Here is a 16,225-nt window from a genome sequence, read left to right as displayed (position 1 = left end):
ACCAAAGGTTACCACAACCATGAGACGGCCAAAAGGTAGGGATTGTCAGAGCACATACCTCCGTCCCTTCTCCTGCTTCACGTCATAGGGGTCATGTTCATGCAATGCTTCATGGATGTCTATGGTGAATTCAGGGGTATCATAACTACAACTACGTATTACTACTCAATATTAATAGACCGCCACCCTACTTCTTCTTAGCTCGCCCTCTCTTTTTCGGGGGCGCCTTTTCACCACCAGTGCCCTCACCATCGTCTTGCTCTCCCGGGCTCTTCCGTCGCAGTGTCCCGAATCCGACGTTGATGAACTCATCTTCGCTGTCCGACTCGCCCAGGTCAAAGAGGATGGGCACCCGGAAATTGTCAGCCTCCTGTTCCAGCTCTGTCTTGTTCCCCACCGGTCCCATCACATCGATCTCCTCGTCCTCCTGATCCAACCGTCGTTTCTGAATCTCTTCGTGGGGATGGATGTCGAACTCGTCCTCCTTCTCGATGTACTCAACGTTGTCCTCGACCTCGACGAAATCAGGCGCCAGAGCCGACCATTTCTGTGGGCTTGTGACTGACCAGATGTTAATTCTGCCCGTCTCCGCGCCACAAGCTACGAGCAAGGCCCTATGAGGGTGCCATTCTAGATATGTCGACTCCTCCTTCGGCCCCTCAAGCATACGAACCAAACTGCCGTGTGCTCGCTCCCAGATGTAAAGCTCGTGGTTGTTATGAGCTGAGGCAGCTACATACTCCCCCGTAGCGCTGAATGTGACATGCCCCCACCGAAGCTTGTTGACGACGTCCTGGAACTTGTGCTCAAGGGGCAACTGTATTGTATCAGGATCTAGATCTGGGGCGGAGAGGTCTGGCAGGTGAAACGTTCGGATGATACCATCGTTGCTATTGACAAGCAGGTCTTTGCCAGATTCGGTCAGTCTCAACAGAAGAACCGCACTCCTTTCGGCGATCTTCTCGGAGTAGATGAGCTGGTGGGTTGTGGTGTCGATAATATTCAGTCGGCCTTTGCTGGTGCCTGATAGCAGATGAGCTCCCTTCGCAGTATATATCATCGCCGTTGTGGTCTGCTTCACGGTGTCGTGCTCTGGAGCGGTCGGGAGAGGGTGTTGAACGTCTTTTCGGTCTTGGACATCGACGAGGACCGGTTGGGCTTCGAACAAGGCTGCAGCAAACTGGTGACTGAGCATATGTTAGTATTGATGACTGGAAGGAAAGGTCCTCTCCAAAACGTACTGGTTCCAGGGATGGAGCTCAGCCCCGTAGACTGGCGCTCGGAAACGCACTTCGCGATACTTCTTGCCATCTTGGAGATCCCATAGAATGGCCTTCCAACCAGCACAGGCCGACAGTAGGTATCGACCGCACCGTGACCAGCTTAGCGATTGTATTTGCTTAGAATGGCCTCGCAGCTTCCGGGCGACGCCCATGGTCTCAATGTCCCAAACGACAACGGTTCCATCGCCGCGGCCGGACGCGAGGTAATCACCCTTGCGATTGAAGCGAACACAGGTTGAGTGACCCGATCGAATGGTGTTGGTAATGTTCTCTGGGTAGTCTTGAAGCAGGTAATCGTCGGAAAGTAGCAGATTCATCTTGGACTTGTCGAGGCGACGTTGTCGCTTCACGAGTTCGAAATCTGGATTGTCGAATTGTTGACTTTCATCATCGGTTCTCGCTAGAAAAGAACTGATGGGCCGCTGCAAGGGTCTCGATGCGCTAGAGACCCGCTGAGCCGCACCTTCGATGGCGCCTGTTTGACAGGGGTTTGGTGGCCAGGCCCGTGCAGCTTCAGCGGGCGCCAAGCGCCCCGCCGGCAAGTCCCCGGCACGCGGGGTATCTCTGGAGCTTCTTTCCAGACGTTCTGGAATGCCATCCTTTTTCTCCATGACAAAGACGTAAGTAACAGTAATTCAGACTCTGTAAATATCCAGATCAGATGGCGAACTCAAAGTAAGATTATGTCGAATCACAGCAAGTAGAACATAGCTGATATAGTAGGAAGATTTGAATATGTCAAAAACTTTGAGCAGCCAGACAACTTGCTGCTAAATACATGGATTGTTGTGAGAATCGACGGGAGAGGCTTCACAAAGTATGAATGTTACAAACATGAGTTTGGCATCACTTCCTAACCCTTTCATTCTGCTTGACTAGATTCTCAAGCAAATATGGTTTCGAAAAACCAAACGACAGGCGAGCTCTGGATCTCATGAACGCTGCCGCTCAGGCAGTCATGTATGAGATACCAGAGGTCACCATAGCCTACGGAATCAGCGATGAATACAGGTATATCCCCAGACCTCTTCTTTCATAGCAGCTTACAACTGACCCTTACACAGCTTCGTCTTCCACAAGTCATGCACTCTCTTCGAAAGACGCTCAAGGTACCTACCTCCCATTCGACTCACCACCCACAATCGTGACTCACTAACCGTCCCCAAGCAAACTCGTCACCACAATCGTATCAACCTTCTCATCCTACTACATCCACCTCTGGTCAACCTACTTCCCCGACACCCCCCTGTCACCCCCCTTACCCAGCTTCGACGGCAGAGCAGTCTGCTACCCCAGCGTGCAGAACCTCCGGGACTACATGAGCTGGAGGCAGGTAGACTGCCACATCAACAACCTCTACAACACCACCTTCTGGGCTCTCATACAGAAAGGTGGCATGGGAAATCTCGAGGCGGAAGAGTTGCTCAAGGGGACGTATGCTGCCGACAAGAACGAGATTTTGTTTTCCAAGTTTGGCATAAACTACAACAACGAGCCGGAGATTTATAAGAAGGGGAGTGTGCTGTTCCGGGGTGTGAGTATTCCCTTTGTATCGGACATCTGGTTTGATGCTAACAAGCAAAAGTACGAGCTGGTAGACCCAGCCACCCACAACGCAGCAGCCGAAGCAGATAGCCTGGCCGAGCCAGTCCAGCAATCCAAGAACCAGACAGAAAGCGACAAAAAGAGGAGGGCCAAGGCCAGGATAGTGATTGAGCACCTTGACATCATCAAGGATGAATTCTGGGACCGGAGGCCTTGGTTGCTATCTAACAAGCCGGGCAAGGTTCCCAAGGAGACCTGACTCTAATGAATATCAAGGTCGAGCCTTTTCGAGCTATCTGTCCATCACTTCTGATCGAGCCTTCAAGGCCCTGTGATATAACACGTATGCCCGCCCAACATTTCAGTCTGGCCGGAGTGTTCTCAACGGCCTGTTCTCCTCCAGGGTATCATTATAACATCTCGCTTTTCCCACACTTTTTTTTCTCATTTCACCTTCTTATCCTTCTCCGCCCTCCTCCTCCTCTTCAACTCTTTCCTTTTCCTCCTCTCCTCCTTCTCCCTTTTCCTCCCCTCCTTTTCCTTTCTCCTCCTCACCTTCTCCTCCCGTTTTAACCTCTTCGCCTCCTTCTTCTCTTTCCTTGCTTTCCTCTCCTCCTTCGTCATCCCCGCCTTCTTCGCCTCTCTTTTCGCCCTCTTCGCCGCCAATTGCTGCCTCAACGAAAACCCCCCACCACTCTCACTCCCCCCATCAGGCGTCGCAGTCCCCTCCTTACTATCCCCCAGCAACCCAACCTCCACCGTCCCCTCCAACAACCCCCCCTTCACAAAAAATGCATACAGCCCCTTGGTACCGGTATACTTCCCCTCCTGCACCCTCCCCACCGCATCCAGCTTCCCCTCCGTGACAGTCTGGGTAATACCCTCCTTCGAGTTTGTCGTGTCCAACCCCTTGAGCTTCTGGTCAAAAGCCGAGAGCCACCACTGGTCAGAGGTGTAGTGCGTCTTGTTGCCTATGCCGCGGCCGTCGGTGTTGCGGGATATGAGGAGGGGGTTCACCAAGCCGCGGGCGTTTCGGCCGGATTGGGTTGGGGTAGTGGAGGAGGAACCGAAGCGGTGGGAGTCGAGGGAGTGGCCTTTGCCCAGCCAGCCTTGGGACTGGAGGAGGGCGGAGGCGTTCATTTTCGCTCGCGGAGGGCGAACTTCAAGTTTGGTGGGAAATTCAGGGGTTGTGTGGGTGTATTATTGAGGCATGAAAGGGTAGGGAAAATGAGGTGGTATTTATAGGGGTGATGTATCGTCGCGCCAAAGATGAAGGGATCAAGAAAGTTGCGACGAAACTGCGCGCCGGAGAGAGCTCGAGGCGAATTGGCGATAAGAGAAATTTTGGCGGCGGCGATAAGAACGGTTGCAAGGTCGCTTTGTAGAGGAAGCTTGGCGGCGGGATATCTTGGCGGTTCGGGGATGAAGTAGTGGGTTAGGGTTGTACATGCCATCGCGGAACACCTTACTTCCTGTGTAGGAATAATGATTAAGCTACCATGTTAGCCATTTTTACACTTTTCTACCCGATATACACGCTGCCTAGAAGTAACCCAGCCCCGCCCACCCGAGCACACCATCCAGTTCTCCCCTGATCTCATCAGGTCCAGTATACCCAGCCCTGCCAGCAACCTCTCCCCTCTTTGCCCTTCCCAACTCCGAGAAGCGAGCTAGGATAGTGCCGTCAACAATGTGTCTCCCTATACCAGCATCTACTCCAGCAGGAGGACAAGTAGCAGACGGCATTCTGTACCCCTTTGGATTCAGCCCTGCCGCGTGGGTCAAAGAATTCGTCAACTGAGCAGCCAGAGACGACAATCTCCGGTATGCCGCCTCTGACAGTGGACGGAGAGCCGCTAACACGCCAGTCGGAGAGGCAAGCAGCAGAATGTGTGGACGAGATGTGGCTCCATTTTCCTCATTATCTTCCTTGTTGTCTGGTGACAGTGTCGAGGGCAAGAGAAGCGACTTGGTGACGTGGTGGGCGCCTGTGCTGAAACTCGTCCTATGCAGTAACAGATGGCCCTGGAGAGATTTCGGGTCTACATATAAAAGTTAGCAAACAGTAAACGTCATGTATGGTTTGAGGTGTCACTTGCGCTCTGGATCAAACTGAAGAATATGAATGTGTCCCTCCGCATCACATGCCACGATCGACAACTCCTTCCCGTTCGGCAAGAAATCAGCATTCAATACCTCCAGTCGGGTATTGCTCTTGCCAAACAACATCATCTTGTATGGCTCCTCGGTGTACCCCGTAAACCACACCCCCTTGAAAGCATCAGCCATCAGGCACAACCCCGTCCCAGGAAGCTCCTTTGCGCTGGTGACATAGCAGTTCATGTCCATGAATGCTACCGGGAGCAAGGTCCCATCTTCCTTGAGACCACGCACCATGCACTTCGGCCCCTGAGCAACAAGCATGAGACCTTGAGTACCAATCTCAGAGAGCGCCGTGACGGCACCGCGAGGAATATCTTCCTTCGCAATGAGCTTCAGCTTCTTGCCCGTCTCTGGCTTCCCGGGCTCCGGGATAACGTCAGCCACGTTGTAGACATAAACAGCCCCCCTGGTAGGCAAATCCTCGCCTTTTGTGATCGCGGTACCGACACCAATCAGAAGTTTCCGCTCGTTGGTGGCTTCCGAAACTTCCAGGTTAAGTGTCTCCACGCAGAGCACATTCTCGCAGGGTTCCATAATGATGGTGTCAACCACAGTCCATGTACTGGGACCGATGAGCTTCAGTGTTCCCCTCTCCAGTGTCGGCTTGAAAGGCAAAACTTCGCGGGCCCATTCCTTGTGGTAGTCGTCATCTCTTGGAAGTTCAAAAGGTTCCGGAGTATTGCAGGCTACAACATAGCTCTGCGATGGAGGGTGGTATGCCACGGCGACAATGTCCTCACCAATGGGTATCTTCTTCACCGCTAGCCCAGTCTCGGCGAAACTCCAGTCCTTAGGGAGCTGCGATACCCTTGCGATGTTGTGGGAATCGGCATATATGAACCCGTGTTCGCATCCTTCAGTGTGAAAAGAGCTGATGGCTGTGACTGCTGCGCCTTGTAGCGGCAGTACCTTGGGCATGGATTTGGATGATTTGATGATGAAACTGGGGGACGGCCCGGGGAGGAAGACGGTGCTATACCCGCCGATGTTATTGCACCTCCGCAGCGCTAGGCACTTCGCTTGGTGTGTGACCTCCTCGTCGTCCGTTTCCTCTGCTGGGCTTTTCGCCAGCACCGAGTTGGGGATCTTTTGGAAGAACAAAGTCTTTGAAAATTCCAGTCCAGCGCCAAGTTGATATCGGTAAGGCTCATATATCGTCAAATCATCGTTCGCGTGACGGAGCTAGGAGACATGATTAGCGACTACCACGTTGCCACAACATTGACAAACAACATACAATGAGATACGGGAACTTGGCGGTAGTATCACCCAGATCAGCCACCAGTATTTCAGACACGGTCTCCTTGGCTGTGCCTTTTCGCGCGGCATAGTCAGCCGAGAGCCCGGTGGGAATGTATGAGAGCCCTTCGGCTACATATACTGGCTTGCACAGATCAGGGAGGCGGTATATCTGCGTGGAGTCAGTATTGTACACATGACCCAACCGAGAAGGGAGCTTACATAAAGAGCACCACTGGCGCTAAGAAGAAACATGAGAATACTCTCAGGCAGCTTAGCCTTCTTGTCACCCGACTCTTCCCCAAACACACCATTGGTGTCTGTGTACAGGCATCCAGTCAACCATTTTGTGGTCGCCAACGTCTTGTCCTCCTTTTCTACTTCTTCCAACTCGTTATCGTCGTGGATCGAAGCAATAAAAACACTCTGATCGTTGCGGATGATGAGCAAGTACGGGTCGGCAATGCTCGCACTGGTAGCTCTAGGCTCAGCTCCCGTTTCTTCGTCCATCATCGGCACTATCTGACTGAGACCGAGATCTCCGTCGTAGCAGCGGACTTCCGATTTGAGAACCTGAATGATTCTGTTGTCTTTGCCCATAGTGCCTGCTTCAATGGTGAAGCCGGCAGCAGGGTCAAATTCTGTGCCAGTGAGGCTTTCAAAGCCCGCCGCGGTAAGGGCGTAGACATCAGATTTCTCGTAGCCGTCCAGGTCGACCTTAGCGACAATCATGAACTTGTCATACTGGCCCGAGGTACCGTAGTCATTTCCAATCGCGCCGGGTCCCTTATCACCTTGCAGTGACTTTGGCACAGGCTTCTTTGCGCACACTGTCCAGAATCCCCTCGCCTCAGGGAACTCGAAGCGTCCAATAACCTTTGGTGGGATGGCAAGATTCATGATCGCCATTGCGGAAGACTTATTCCTTCCTACGCCGCATACCAATTGGAGTTCACTGCGAACGCCGGCCGAGTTCTGCTCCTCCTCGCTGCCGGGTGCATCCACGGGTTGACCGTACGTCATGGACTGGATGGGCGCAATACTCAGCAGCCGGTCGTGGATTCGAAAAGTGAGGTCACCTTCCTTGACATTGCTGGCAGCTGCGGCAGCCTGTTGCTTGGGTGTTGGTTCCTCGGCATAAAGGTCATCTTCGTCCTCGTCCTCGTCAAGATCCTCCTCATCCGCCATATCGATGTCCAGGCCTACATCTTGGAGCCGTGACTTCTTTCTTCCTGATTGACTCTGCTTCTTTGTCCAGCCAAAAACGAGAGAGTCACCCTCCTCGCTACCGGCAAACATGACACTCTTGCCTATCCTTGAGAGTGTTGATACGCGGCCTGGGATGAGAGAACCGCCTGTTTCTGAAGGGAGCAGCTTGACGTCAAGACCAGACACTGTACGACCGTCTATCCTGAAGGTAACCAACGCCATACGGCCATCGCTCAGGATGACAAGAAGCTCCTCGGCTGACAAGACGTCGATGGTACATTCCTCGAGCCGAAGGTTCAGGTCGGACTGGTCAGACAGGCCAAAGGAGGTGCATTGTTTTGTGAGGGGGTTGACAGCTACACCGTTCGGCTTGCCCGACTGGTCGATGTGGATCAGCTCATTCGCTCCCACGAGTAAAGCACCGCCGACGGGGGCTGGCAAAGGCTGAACGCGGAAAAGATCCTGCGGGAGACCAGGGACTGACAGGATGGTTGTCGAAGCCCGCTGCTGCAGATCTAGGGTAAAGACCATGTATGCCAAGTGATCTTTCCGGCCAAGGGAGTTGGAGGCGTTGACAGTCGAGGCGAGAATGCCAAAGGTGGGCTCTCGGTACTCATGCAGGAAGGCCAGATGCACAGGATGGAGGAGACTTGGATCAAGATTGGAGAGTCGGAGGACAAATGATGGTGAATAGGGTGTCTCTTTTATGCTGCTACCTCCATTTACAACGGCGGCTTCTTGCTTGACAGGTCGAGGGCCATCCAGATCCTCGTCCCAGTCATCATCCATATCAATGTCCTCATCCGCCTGCTTGAAGGGCAGGATGGCCAAATTCATGCCGCCAAACTTGAGCGCCGCGCATCTACTTCCCGGGTCTGCCGCAAGAAAATTGGTGAAGTTGGATAGAGGTGGCGCCCATGGGCTTCCCTGCAGCTCGTCTTGTTCGTAATAGTGGATAGACACGGTCGACAGATCATGGCGTTCGGCGTCCCACTCTACCAGACTGAGCCTCGCGTCTTTGAAGGCCACGAGCAGTGCATCACCGCCTGACCTCAGGTTTTGCGACTTTATCTTTGCTAGCCCCGTGATGGTTCCAGACAGTGAAATCTCTGAAACGAGCACCAGCTTTGTGTTGTTGGTGCGATCCGTCTTGAACGCAAGACTGTCCCCTCCCAGAAACGATGCCTCAAGCCCATCGTCGTCATTCGCTAACCGGCTTTCGTATCGGCCCGCGTTTCGTGTCCTAGCACCGCTGCCCTGCTGAGAAGCATCAATCTCGGTCGATACGATCTTTGTTCTGAATATCTGGAGAAGAGACGACTTTGCGACCACGAGGTTCGTGCCCTGGCCTGGAATTAGTTGGAGTGTGAGGGAGTGGGTGACAGCCGTCGGCGGCGTTAGCTCTGTGTAGCACTGCATGCTGTGGCAGCCAAGCACATATCTCTATTCCGTAAATAGACAAGAAAACACGATGCGCAAAAACAATCGTTGACTTTGAATATGGTGGTGGTGGTTTGAAGAGGACGAACCAAACCGCAACTCGAGGGCTGTCGCGAAGCTCGAAGGAAGCTCCCGTGCGTGGTGTTGATTGGTCCAAATAAATTTCATGGGCCAGAACGCCAGAACCCCGAACTGCGTGCTGAACGTGTGGGAAAAGTCTTGGCACAACGTCGCTAGCAGGACTTGGCAGGTTCCACAGGAGCTCCCTTCGCTGCGGCATTGCGTCACAGATTAAGTGATGAACTGAAGGGCCCCCCCAGAGTGGAACACTTCACGTTCCTACCCCTTGCAACAGTTCCTCTCAAACACCACATCTGCTTCGCTGGGACGACTTTCAGTGTACTGATTGATACAGATTATCTAAGACACTGATCGTCTTCTACCATTCTTCAAAAAGAACCACGTATATCTGGACCTCTCCAATCCGCAAGCCGCCAACATGTTGGCATCAGCTGGCTTGCTCCAGACCAGTCTTATTTGGGTGGCCTACGCCGTCGCGGTCGCCTTGGTGCTCCTCGTCGCCATTATCACAACATTCACCTGGCAATCCCCGCATGAGCGATCTGTTACCGTGAGCATCGTCGCGATTGTCAGTCTCACCTCGCTTCTAGCAACCGTCTTCCTCCTGCCCGTTGACATTGCCCTTGTCTCGTCCACAGCCTCAGCACACCTCGGTGCTAAAAAGGACTGGGCAACGCCCGAGAGAATCGATGGAATACTCTTGACCTTGAAGGTCGTTTACTACACCCTCTACAGCTTCGATGCGTTGCTATGTCTGATCGTCATCCCATTCGCCTATTTCTGGTACGAGGAATATGATGAGGTTGAAGAGGAGGAGGGAACCAGTGGTGCTGGCGCCCGGTTCTGGAAGGCGGCGAAGTATACGCTTGGATTCGTGTTTTTGGTCTTGATTCTGTTCCTTCTCGGTTTCTTCGTCCCTGCTGCGGGTAGTGGGAACGGCAAGCACCTTGATCTGGACTACTTCAAGCGTCTGCTCGCTGCCAACAAGGGAGAGAAGGCTTTGACATTCGGGGTCGGCCTGCTCATCACGCTGGGCACGTTTCTCTACACTCTCTATACCGGTGCTGGACTGGCTCTTCTTCCGGTCTCTCTTATCAAGTCTGCCCCGTCCATCTCCGCTCCTCAGCTTTCCGCGACGATCGCGACCGACTTGGAACATAACCGAGAGCTCCAGAGACAAATCGAAATGCGCAATGCTGGCCGTCCGGATGGCATGTCTCAGAAGGACAGGAGGGAGCTGGACGCCTTGCTACGTGAGGAGCGCACTCTCGTGAGAAGGGAAAGACTTGCGGCCGAAACCCGTGGTGACGGCCGAAGTGGTGTCTTCCGCGCCTGGACCAAGATTCAAGCTTTCTTCCGTCCTCTCAAGCTCCTGGGCGGTATCTTGCTACTGCTGCTCTCGATCTTGGTCTGGGCCTCCATGCTCATCACTGGCATCGACAAGGCGGCCAACTCTATCTGCAAAGAACACTGCGGCTACATCCTCGGTCACATCAACGTCTTCCAACCGGTCAACTGGATCTTTGTCCAGTCTGCCAAGGCTTTCCCCGTTGACTACATCCTGATGGCTCTGTTGGTTTTGTTTTTCTTCGGCAGCTCAATCACTGGTATCGCCACCATTGGCATCAGGTTCTTGTGGGTGAGAGTCTTTCAAATCAAAAAGGGAAGAACATCACCCCAAGCACTACTCATCGCAACAGTGATGCTCGCGTTGATTATCCTGGCTATCAATTATGCTATTGCCATGATTGTCGCCCCTCAGTACGCCATCTACGGCACGCAAACCTTTTGCGTCAACGCACCTCGCCACCCAGGAGAACAGCCCGACTGCCGTGAACACAGGGACATGGTCAGGCCTTGCTCAGAAGTCTTTTCCGAGCCAGCAGCGAAAGATGTCTGCACGCCCACGGTGATGAGCACCTTCCTCAACAGAGTGACGATCAACTGGCCCGTGTTTGGGGCGATTGATTTCTGGGCGCAGTTTGCCTTTTTGGGCGTGTTTATGGTGGTGTTTGTGACGAGTTTGTTCAGGACGCCGAGGTTGAACTTGAGCGAGTTGGATGAGGAGGCCGAGGTGGATGAGGAGGAGGGCCTGTTGGCCAGCACGGGGAGGAGGTTTGGTGCTACTTGGGGGGATATCACTGGAAGGACGAAGAACAGGAATGGGTATGGGACTGGGGGTGGGGAGGGGTCGAATGGGAGGGGTTGAGGGGGTTGCCTAGTTGATGGTGTTGGGTTGTACTTTCTTGACTTGTGTTATTTTCGATGACAGGGCAGATTGTGATGCTAAAAGAACTGTCACTTTTTCTTGGTTTGCGTTTTTCAGTTTTCTCAGGGTTGGGTGGGATTCTATGGGATCAGGTATGACGGGCAGGATGACGGAGTTTCATATCATAGGGTATAATTGGGCATTTTACTACTTTTCCATGCAAGGGCGAAGCTCTGGGGGGTAACATAAAACCTCCAAGGCTGGATTGGTGTGTGATGGGCAGAAGCGCTCGGGTTTTCTAATGTGTATTCTTGTGTAACCTGGCATTTTGAGCAATTCAATTTCTTTCGCTCACCTATCGTGGTCTTGAGTTGGGTATTATGTTTTGTGTCACAAGGTAAGGTATATATTTGCTGCAATGCCTCCCAAGTAATGCGGTTTGTCGACTATCACTTTCCGGGGTAAGTCGTCCATGTTCAGAAGTATATCGAACATATTTCAAGGCTTGTGAGTTGGCTCTTTCGGAGGCCTCACAGGTATGTCCCGAGCCTTCTACAGAGACGGGCAAGATGTAATGAGCAGCTCACGATGCCCAACCCCAATGGAGGTACTGCAACAAGTCACCAGCGGCTATGGTGTAGTGGTCAGCATTAATGCCTTCCAAGCATTAGAGTCGGGTTCGATTCCCGATGGCCGCAACTGAATATGGACATTTGGTTCTCAGTGTCAACATATCTGTTAGGTCCTTCTATTTCATTCTTGCACTCTTTCCCCTCTCTCATCTCGAGCTACCTAGCTATTATGGCTGGCCCTTTCAACGGTAATTTCCTTTCATGTTTAGTTGGTGGGCATTGAAAACGTTCCGATACCTCACATTTCAGACGGTGCAACTAGTAACAGTAGGAACAGTAACTGAAAGAAGTCACTTCTTGTGAGATTTGCTGTGTGAGATGCTATGTGTGTTATCTAATTGAAACTCTTTATCAAACACAAAACCCAAGTTCTAAACCCGCTATATCAAACAACATCTAACCCTAATACCAACTCACTCAACACCCCGTCCCCTCCCCCCCTTCTTCCACTTCACCCACTGATGCCCCCTCTCGTCATATCCCGCCCTCGGTCCCACATGCATCTCCCTCCAGCACCGATCACAGTACAAATCATCATCACACCCTACACACTTGATCGTCCCGTCATCAAGACAAACCACACACCAAGTCTTGGCGTCTTCGTCGCTGTACTTTTCCTCCCTGCCACCCAGGGGCGGTTTCTTGGTGGGAGTTGACCGCTCCCGCTCCTCTGGTGAGAAAGTCGGGGCGGCGGGTAGGCCGAAGGGGTCTACTGGTCCTATTCCTCTGAGGGCGGCAAGTCGCGAGGAGATTTCATCTTCAAAGGGGTCGGGGGCTGGGTCTTGGAGGGCTGTGGGGACGGTTGGGAGGTTGAGGGTGTTGTCGGTGTTGTTGGGTTGGGTGTTCCCGCTGTCTTCCGGTTCCGTTGGGTTGGGTGAGAGGGTTAGTTCATCTTGGGTTTGAGACAGTATCTTATCAACGGCGGCGGTCATTTGCTCGCCGTCGGAGTTGTCGTCTTCATCATCATCATCATCATCTTTCTCGTTGCCAGAGCTCGGCGGCACCGCCTTTGCGAGCTCATCCAACAATTCGGAGACTCTCTGGTCTTCGGTTTTCGTATCAGTACCCGTCTCAAGGGGGCCGTCGGTGAGGTTGAAGTCCTCCCCCCCACCGAGATCTTCTAACAGAGCCTGAACAGCATCATCATCGACATCCTCGGGTCCTCCTCCAACAAAGTAAGAGGGTTTTGCCCGAGATATGCCAGCATTTTCCGAATTTGGAATTGCTGTGCGCGAAGGCAGTGAAGAAGGCGTAGATGGCAGACTCTTTACGAGCTGCTCTTTCGGGTCTCGGTCGCTGCTGATCCGTGGTGTGGCCGGGGGCTGTGCCGAATGTGCTTGCTCCAACGGTGTTGGTGGTTTGTCTCCACTAGCATTGCCCGAAGAGCCTAATACAGGGCCGTCTTTAGGACTCTGGTCCTCGGGACGGGACATATTGGGCCCGGTATTACCCTGCCGGAGCTGTCGGAGGCGCTCAGCGAGAGCATCTTCTCTGGATAGTGGCTGATTCTGGGGCGGCACAGTGGTGGGAAAGGAAGCGGTGCTTTCAACATGTCACATTTTAGCACATGTGTACTACGGGGTTGGAGAGAGTGTGCACAACTCATTACTTCGGGGTGTGATCAAGTGTAACACTTGACGTTTTGAGAGCGTTGAGACGGTCCAGTAGTGATTTGTCATTTGGGCGAGGGGATGACATGTTGGATCGAGACAGCCTCGGATGAGATAGTATTCAGAGTCGATGAAAGAGGGAGCCGATTAGATAGTGCGGTGGTCAGCGATGCTTGAAACACCTAACATCCGATGTCGAGGAGAGATGTCAGTGATTGGGATCGCTGATGAGCGGAATTTCAGGGTCCAAGGGGCGAGGCAGTTGGCAAGGCAGAGGAAGGTATGAAGCGGATCGGAATGCGCCTACCAATCAGATATTCCACTGTTCTTATTGGCAAACTTGAGAATTGGAGCACCTATGAACCACTCGGTTGGTTTCTCTCATGACCTCACTCCTATTGACCCGCTTACAAGCAAATAGTGAGCGACCAGCGTAGCAATATGTAATCGGTGAGCGAAGAATGGTACCCCTCTGCATGCACTCAGCCACCCAGCATTCTGTGCTGGTTCTGGCTCACAAGTGCTCTGCACCACTATTTCCCCGCACGTGGTGCTAGAAAATTGATACCCAGCAAAATTACAGGGGGAGTCTCGGACGTCATAGCGCTGTTGAACAAGATCCAGCGGAATGCCGACGACAACTTTGAACCCGAATCCGAGTTGGACACACCCTTTTGCCCCTTTCAACAATGACCCGGTCAGCCACTTCATCTCTCTTGGTTGGATTCAAAGAGCAAATGGACGCAAATTCGCTTTCAAGAGCCCGGCAGATGACATGGCTTGTACTATAAGTCTTTGTGGCGTCGTGCGGCAAGCCACAATTCTTGCTATCCCAAATCGAAGAATCTCATCTTATCTTTTTGGAATTCACCAAAAAAGCGCCTTGTCAGCTCGAAGGCTCTTGGTCGGCAACAAGGCCTAGGGACACTCCTGATTGGTTCCAACGAGCAGGAACAAGCATCATGGGGCCCCATGAACAGGACCCTCCGCCACCCATGGGTCTTGGCACACGCAAAAGAGAGCACCTGCAGCCAAAACCCGCGCCGCCTGCTTTTTGTGGCTCTGTCATGTCATGCTCTGTGAAACATTCTACAGGGGAACATATAAGGTATCAGGCCTGCATGTCACGTTTGCGCAGTTAACCAACTTTTAAAAAAGCTCGTCATCTATATCAGCCATATCTGCAAGTAGACTTGACACCTGCAAGCTAGACGTCGCCTCGCAATCTCATTCGCATTTGGAAGAACTACTTTACTAGCTACACGTCAATTCACCCACACGCACGCATCACACACACCTACTATGAAGGTTTCCACGTTTTTGTCGGCGCTCCTCGTCGCCGACGCGACAGTACACGGTCTTGTGTCACCACCAATTGGGGAGATTGCACAGCATGAGCCAGTACGACACAGCGAGCGCGACACGCATTCTCATGATGATAGCGAACTCTGGAAGCGGAGAGGCGGAGGCGGTGGAGGTGGTCGCGGCGGCGGCGGCGGCGGCGGCGGCGGTGGCGGCGGTGGCGGTTCTTCTGGTACCTCGGGCTCGGGCTCTACCGGCGGCGGCGGCAGTTCTGGGTAAGTTAGATGTTGTTTTGATATTTTTCTTAACATACCGTGAATGAATGGCCTGATAGTGTTGGGCTCGGTTTTGGGTGAGGATCCAGAATCAGGAAACCTTCATCCGCGAAATCTACTCCTCCGTCGACGCAAGCCTCCTGGTCAAATGTCTGGTCTTGGCCAACCTGGACCTGGGGAGCTGGATCTTCGTCGTCGACGTCGGGATCGGATAGGGCGACATTTCCGTACCGAAGTCCTGCGTCCACTACTGGGGTTCCTCATCATTGTAGCGTCTCTCATTCTTGGATTCCTTCGGCTCGACTAACACACCACAAAATAGGACAAGAGGCTCTCCTGGCTTCAACTCGGGCGGCCGGACCTCAACCGGAACCGGCCCAGCACCCGCATATGGCGGTGGCGCATATTACGGCGGTGGTGCCGCAGTGCCTTATAGGGCTGGTAGACCTTCGCCCGCCCGCGGCGTTGCCCCCCTCTTCTTTGGAGCTGCTTTCCTCGCCTTCTGGCCTGGCCTCTGGCTGACCAGCGCTTACTTGTACCGCCGTCCCGAGGGCTTCACTTTCTACAACATCACCACCGACCGGAGAGAGACCAAGCCTGTGATTTGCGCCTGCGCCGAGGACAGCGTCTGCGGCTGTGACGACAATGACGACGAGCAGTACATGAAGGACTTGATCGGCAATGGAAGCTACGCGGCCCTCGACAAGTCTGTGATTGACGTCGCCAATGTCAACGGAACCAGCACGATTCTGATCAACGGTACTCTTCCGGATGGCACCACTGCTCCCGGCGGCACCGACGCTCCTGGCTCTGCTGCTGGTGATGGCCTGCGTGCTCTTTTGGAGAATGCTGGGTGGTGGCCAGTCGTTGCTACTGTTGCTGCTGTTGTCTTCACTGCTTAAAACGTTGTTTTCGCGCGGATACCTAGATTTCGTTCACTTGTGTTTTTGTACCATTTTTTGTAAGGGAACGAATGGGCACATGTAAAAAAAAGGGACAACAAACATAACGTTCGCTTCTCTGTTGAATATGGCTTTTTCAGGGCGTTTATATGGGTTTATTCCGATACCCCAGGGGGAAGAGAAATAAGGGCTTCATTCGATGCATATATGCGTAATGATAGATACGATAATTATATATATACCACGCTCACTTTTTACACCATAATCATATGTGGCTTAACTGTTGATAGATACCAGATATGGACAACAACGGTATCGGTTCATCGCCGACGCAC

At 52.9% G+C, this 16,225-nt stretch overlaps 8 protein-coding genes and 1 non-coding gene across 9 annotated transcripts; 4 read left to right on the top strand and 5 right to left on the bottom strand.

Annotated features, from left to right (window-relative positions):
• Window positions 1-106: 106 nt before the first annotated feature.
• SWD1 (chromatin binding protein) lies at window positions 107-2,076 on the bottom strand. The gene is made up of 2 exons (XM_062884650.1): window positions 1,242-2,076; window positions 107-1,187 (listed from the first exon to the last, which is right to left on the bottom strand). Exons 1-2 carry the CDS (start codon window positions 1,892-1,894, stop codon window positions 188-190), a joined length of 1,653 nt encoding a protein of 550 aa, XP_062747510.1. The 5' UTR covers window positions 1,895-2,076; the 3' UTR covers window positions 107-187.
• Window positions 1,897-3,134, top strand: THG1 (tRNA-His guanylyltransferase). The gene is made up of 6 exons (XM_062884649.1): window positions 1,897-1,958; window positions 2,011-2,100; window positions 2,163-2,294; window positions 2,348-2,392; window positions 2,451-2,817; window positions 2,869-3,134. Exons 1-6 carry the CDS (start codon window positions 1,945-1,947, stop codon window positions 3,085-3,087), a joined length of 867 nt encoding a protein of 288 aa, XP_062747509.1. The 5' UTR covers window positions 1,897-1,944; the 3' UTR covers window positions 3,088-3,134.
• A 138-nt stretch (window positions 3,135-3,272) lies between these two features.
• QC762_102620 (uncharacterized protein) lies at window positions 3,273-3,968 on the bottom strand (the record flags this gene model as incomplete). The annotated part of the gene is made up of 1 exon (XM_062884648.1): window positions 3,273-3,968. One exon carries the CDS (start codon window positions 3,966-3,968, stop codon window positions 3,273-3,275), a length of 696 nt encoding a protein of 231 aa, XP_062747508.1.
• Window positions 3,969-4,370: 402 nt separating this feature from the next.
• Window positions 4,371-8,858, bottom strand: CFT1 (mRNA cleavage and polyadenylation factor subunit; the record flags this gene model as incomplete). Its single annotated transcript, XM_062884647.1, has 4 exons — window positions 4,371-4,870; window positions 4,928-6,173; window positions 6,229-6,402; window positions 6,453-8,858. 4 exons carry the CDS (start codon window positions 8,856-8,858, stop codon window positions 4,371-4,373), a joined length of 4,326 nt encoding a protein of 1,441 aa, XP_062747507.1.
• Window positions 8,859-9,378: 520 nt separating this feature from the next.
• QC762_102600 (uncharacterized protein) lies at window positions 9,379-11,169 on the top strand (the record flags this gene model as incomplete). Its single annotated transcript, XM_062884646.1, has 1 exon — window positions 9,379-11,169. The coding sequence occupies one exon, from the start codon at window positions 9,379-9,381 to the stop codon at window positions 11,167-11,169; it is 1,791 nt and encodes a 596-aa protein (XP_062747506.1).
• Window positions 11,170-11,795: 626 nt separating this feature from the next.
• On the bottom strand, window positions 11,796-11,867 carry QC762_0028940. Its single transcript has one exon. It is a non-coding gene; the product is annotated as a tRNA-Gly (tRNA).
• Window positions 11,868-11,972: 105 nt separating this feature from the next.
• On the bottom strand, window positions 11,973-13,745 carry QC762_102590 (uncharacterized protein). The gene is made up of 2 exons (XM_062884645.1): window positions 13,411-13,745; window positions 11,973-13,343 (listed from the first exon to the last, which is right to left on the bottom strand). Exons 1-2 carry the CDS (start codon window positions 13,497-13,499, stop codon window positions 12,215-12,217), a joined length of 1,218 nt encoding a protein of 405 aa, XP_062747505.1. The 5' UTR covers window positions 13,500-13,745; the 3' UTR covers window positions 11,973-12,214.
• Window positions 13,746-14,373: 628 nt separating this feature from the next.
• Window positions 14,374-14,669, top strand: QC762_0028920 (uncharacterized protein; the record flags this gene model as incomplete). Its single annotated transcript, XM_062883194.1, has 2 exons — window positions 14,374-14,519; window positions 14,603-14,669. 2 exons carry the CDS (start codon window positions 14,374-14,376, stop codon window positions 14,667-14,669), a joined length of 213 nt encoding a protein of 70 aa, XP_062747504.1.
• A 44-nt stretch (window positions 14,670-14,713) lies between these two features.
• On the top strand, window positions 14,714-16,194 carry QC762_102580 (uncharacterized protein; the record flags this gene model as incomplete). The annotated part of the gene is made up of 2 exons (XM_062884644.1): window positions 14,714-14,988; window positions 15,311-16,194. 2 exons carry the CDS (start codon window positions 14,714-14,716, stop codon window positions 15,888-15,890), a joined length of 855 nt encoding a protein of 284 aa, XP_062747503.1. The 3' UTR covers window positions 15,891-16,194.
• Window positions 16,195-16,225: the final 31 nt, after the last annotated feature.

Source organism: Podospora pseudocomata (assembly GCF_035222375.1).
Source record: "Podospora pseudocomata strain CBS 415.72m chromosome 1 map unlocalized CBS415.72m_1.2, whole genome shotgun sequence".
Lineage (NCBI taxonomy): Eukaryota > Fungi > Ascomycota > Sordariomycetes > Sordariales > Podosporaceae > Podospora > Podospora pseudocomata.
The sequence above is the reverse complement of the archived record's forward strand: the minus strand, read 5'-3'. Positions and strand labels throughout refer to the sequence as shown.